This window comes from Cryptomeria japonica, chromosome 1, assembly GCF_030272615.1.
Source record: "Cryptomeria japonica chromosome 1, Sugi_1.0, whole genome shotgun sequence".
Lineage (NCBI taxonomy): Eukaryota > Viridiplantae > Streptophyta > Pinopsida > Cupressales > Cupressaceae > Cryptomeria > Cryptomeria japonica.
In genome coordinates, this window is record NC_081405.1 from 686,786,046 (window position 1) to 686,788,994 (window position 2,949).

General features: G+C 40.3%; 1 protein-coding gene across 1 annotated transcript; it reads left to right on the top strand.

The window, feature by feature from the left end:
- The first annotated feature begins 1,092 nt into the window (after window positions 1–1,092).
- On the top strand, window positions 1,093–2,327 carry LOC131072494 (protein ULTRAPETALA 1-like). Its single transcript, XM_058008658.2, has one exon. It carries the CDS (start codon window positions 1,339–1,341, stop codon window positions 2,098–2,100), a length of 762 nt encoding a protein of 253 aa, XP_057864641.1. The 5' UTR covers window positions 1,093–1,338; the 3' UTR covers window positions 2,101–2,327.
- The last annotated feature ends 622 nt before the right edge of the window (window positions 2,328–2,949 follow it).

Below are 2,949 nucleotides of genomic sequence, written 5' to 3' on the forward strand. Positions count from 1 at the left end.
TACTGAGTGGAATCAAAAGTATATCCCAATGACTTGGAGTTTAGCTCTTTATAAAGCAATGTCTCCCCACAACCTCTCAAGTAATATACAATAGACCCTTATTCATACTCTAGGCAAATCAAAAGTTGATGTCACATTCTAGACTACCTAAAACGACAACCAAAATTGAATATCTTTTATACAGCGATGTCTCCCCACAACCTCTCAAGTGATATACAATAGACCCTTATTGACACTATAGGCAATTCAAAAGTTGAACTCACATTCTAGTCTATATAAAACGACATTCAAAATTGAATATCTTTATAGAGCAACGTCTCTCCACAACCTCTCAAGTAATATACAATAGACCCTTATCCATAGGCAAATCAAAAGTTGAACTCACCCTTATCCATAGGCAAATCAAAAGTTGAACTCACATTCTAGATTATCTAAGACGACAACGAAAATTGAATATCTTTATAGAGCAATGTCTCCCCACAACCTCTCAAGTAATATACAGTAGACCCTTATTGACATTGTAGGCAATTCAAAAGTTGAACTCACATTCTAGTCTACCTAAACCAACAACCAAAATTGAATATCTTTATAGAGCAATGTCTCCCCACAACCTCTCAAGTAATATACAATGGACCCTTATCCACAATGTAGGCAAATTGAATATCTTTATAGACCAATGTCTTCCGACAACCTCTCAAGTAATATACAATGGACCCTTATCCACACTCTAGACAAATCAAAAGTTGAACTCACATTCTAGAATACCTAAAACAACAACCAAAATTGAATATCTTTATAGAACAATATCTTCCGAGAGCCTCTCAAGTGATATACAATAGACCCTTATCGACAATCTAGACAAATCAAAACTAGAAGGACTACCTAAAATAACAACCAAAATAAAATAACTTAACCCCAAATATTAGAGAATTTTTTTTTTATTAATGAAAAAGAAGCAGCATGTAATTAATTAGAGACAAAAGACAATTCAATAAAGCGATAATAGAAAAAGCCCTAATATAGCTCCTTGACTAACGGCAAGGAACCCATATGAATCGTAGCTACTACGAGACCGCATCCTACCTACAAACAAAATCCAGGCTACTTATAACAATGGGCGTTGCGAAATTATTATAAATTCCCCGGAGGCGAGGGGAAGTATTGCAGTTTTTTAGTTATTATTGTTATTCATTACGAGTCACATACCGGGAGCGAGAAGGAGGGAGAAAAAAAAAGAAAAAAGAGCAGCCCAGCCCAGCTCAGACGGGTTGCACAAAGATTTGTTCTTTCTCCATCACTTTTCGCTCCTTTTCTCTGTACTTTGCCGGGGCCGAGAAAATGCAGAAGGAGGAGAACAATAACAATACCAGTGGTGGTGGTGGAGGAGGAGGAGGAGGATTTGCTGGAGGATTTAATGGAGGAGGAGGAGGATTTAAGGAGGAGCATCTGGTGGGCTTGGCGGGGCTGAAGAGGGAGAAGGGCTTCATTGAAATGACCTGCGGCTGCACCAGTGCCAAATACGGGGATGCAGTGGCCCGACTGAGAATTACAGACGAGGGCGTTTTCGAGATCGTGGATTGTGAGTGCTCCCCTGGTGGAAACTGCGATGAGGGCACCATGAAACCGCCCGCTTTCGAGAAACACGCCGGAAACCGCTCAAAGAAATGGAAAAATAACATCTGGGTTGTCCGCCACAACAAGAAATTGCCTCTCTGTAAAACAGAGCTTCTGGGGTACTATAACAGCAAAGGCCGCGGCGGGGGTTCGAAACCCAAGGTCGCCCACAGGGATGAATTCGTGCGTTGCGCTGCCTGCGGGAAGGAGCGGCGATTTAAGCGGCGGGACAGGGAGGAATGTCGGCGTCACCATTCCGCCGCCAATGATCCCAATTGGGTTTGTTCTGATTTTCCGTATGAGAGAATTGGGTGTGAAATGGAGGAAGAAAGGGCCGCCAGTCGAAAGGCCTACAGGGGCTGTGGGAAAAAGCCCGGATTTGCCTGTGAGGGCTGCTCTTTCTGTGTCTGTTTCGGCTGCAATGTCTGCCTCTTCAGGGATTGCAACTGCCGCTCTTGCATTGATTTTTATTCCTTCAATCACTGACGGAATTTTCAATTTACCGGTTGAGAAAATTTGGGCCTTTACTTTTGGGGGACGATCGATTATTCCTTCTGTGACTGCTGTGCTGTCTTTTCTTTTCGCCCCTCATGCTTTTTTCGGTGGCATTTTCTTTTCTTTACCGGCTGTCATGATTTTTATTGTAGGTATTTCCTTTTACAGAAAGATTTTAATTTCTCGAAGTTTTTTAATGGTTTAATCATATGATGAAATCAGTCTGTGTACTTGACATGATTTTTGTTAATGATGTTAATTTTGTACCAGTCGCATTCTAAGAGTATTTTAATCGGACTGGTAATTGAGCTTAGTTAGTTAGTCGTTCTTCAACCTTTGAAACATTCTTACGCAGCTGACTAGATTTGAACACGAATATGTCTGCTGTGTAATCACTGCGCATTCTGATGGTGAAGTTTTAAAATACATATTTTATAAAGCTGGGAAGGTAAGATTATTCGCGTTTTACCATTTCGTAGATGATTTTTCTACTGCCACTTGGTGCTTGTTTGGTTGTTTGGCACTACACGAAATCGAACTCGGGACCATCTTGTTTTACTGCATCGTTTTTACAACAGGAAATTCTGTCTATGGTATGAAGGCATGTTTTTCCTTGGTTAATACCGACTTTTTGAGTGGTGTTGGTATCAAATCTCATGGAGATAGTTTGCCATCTACCTACTGCGTGGAATTTATATACCATCTAATGTGCCATTTGCCATTTCAGTTAGACTCTCCATTTAATTTTATATTGTTTGAATTTTGTGATTAGTGTAAATTGAGAAGTTGAGTAAAATTGACATAAAAATGATTATTGAGATGAATTATGGCATATTTGTG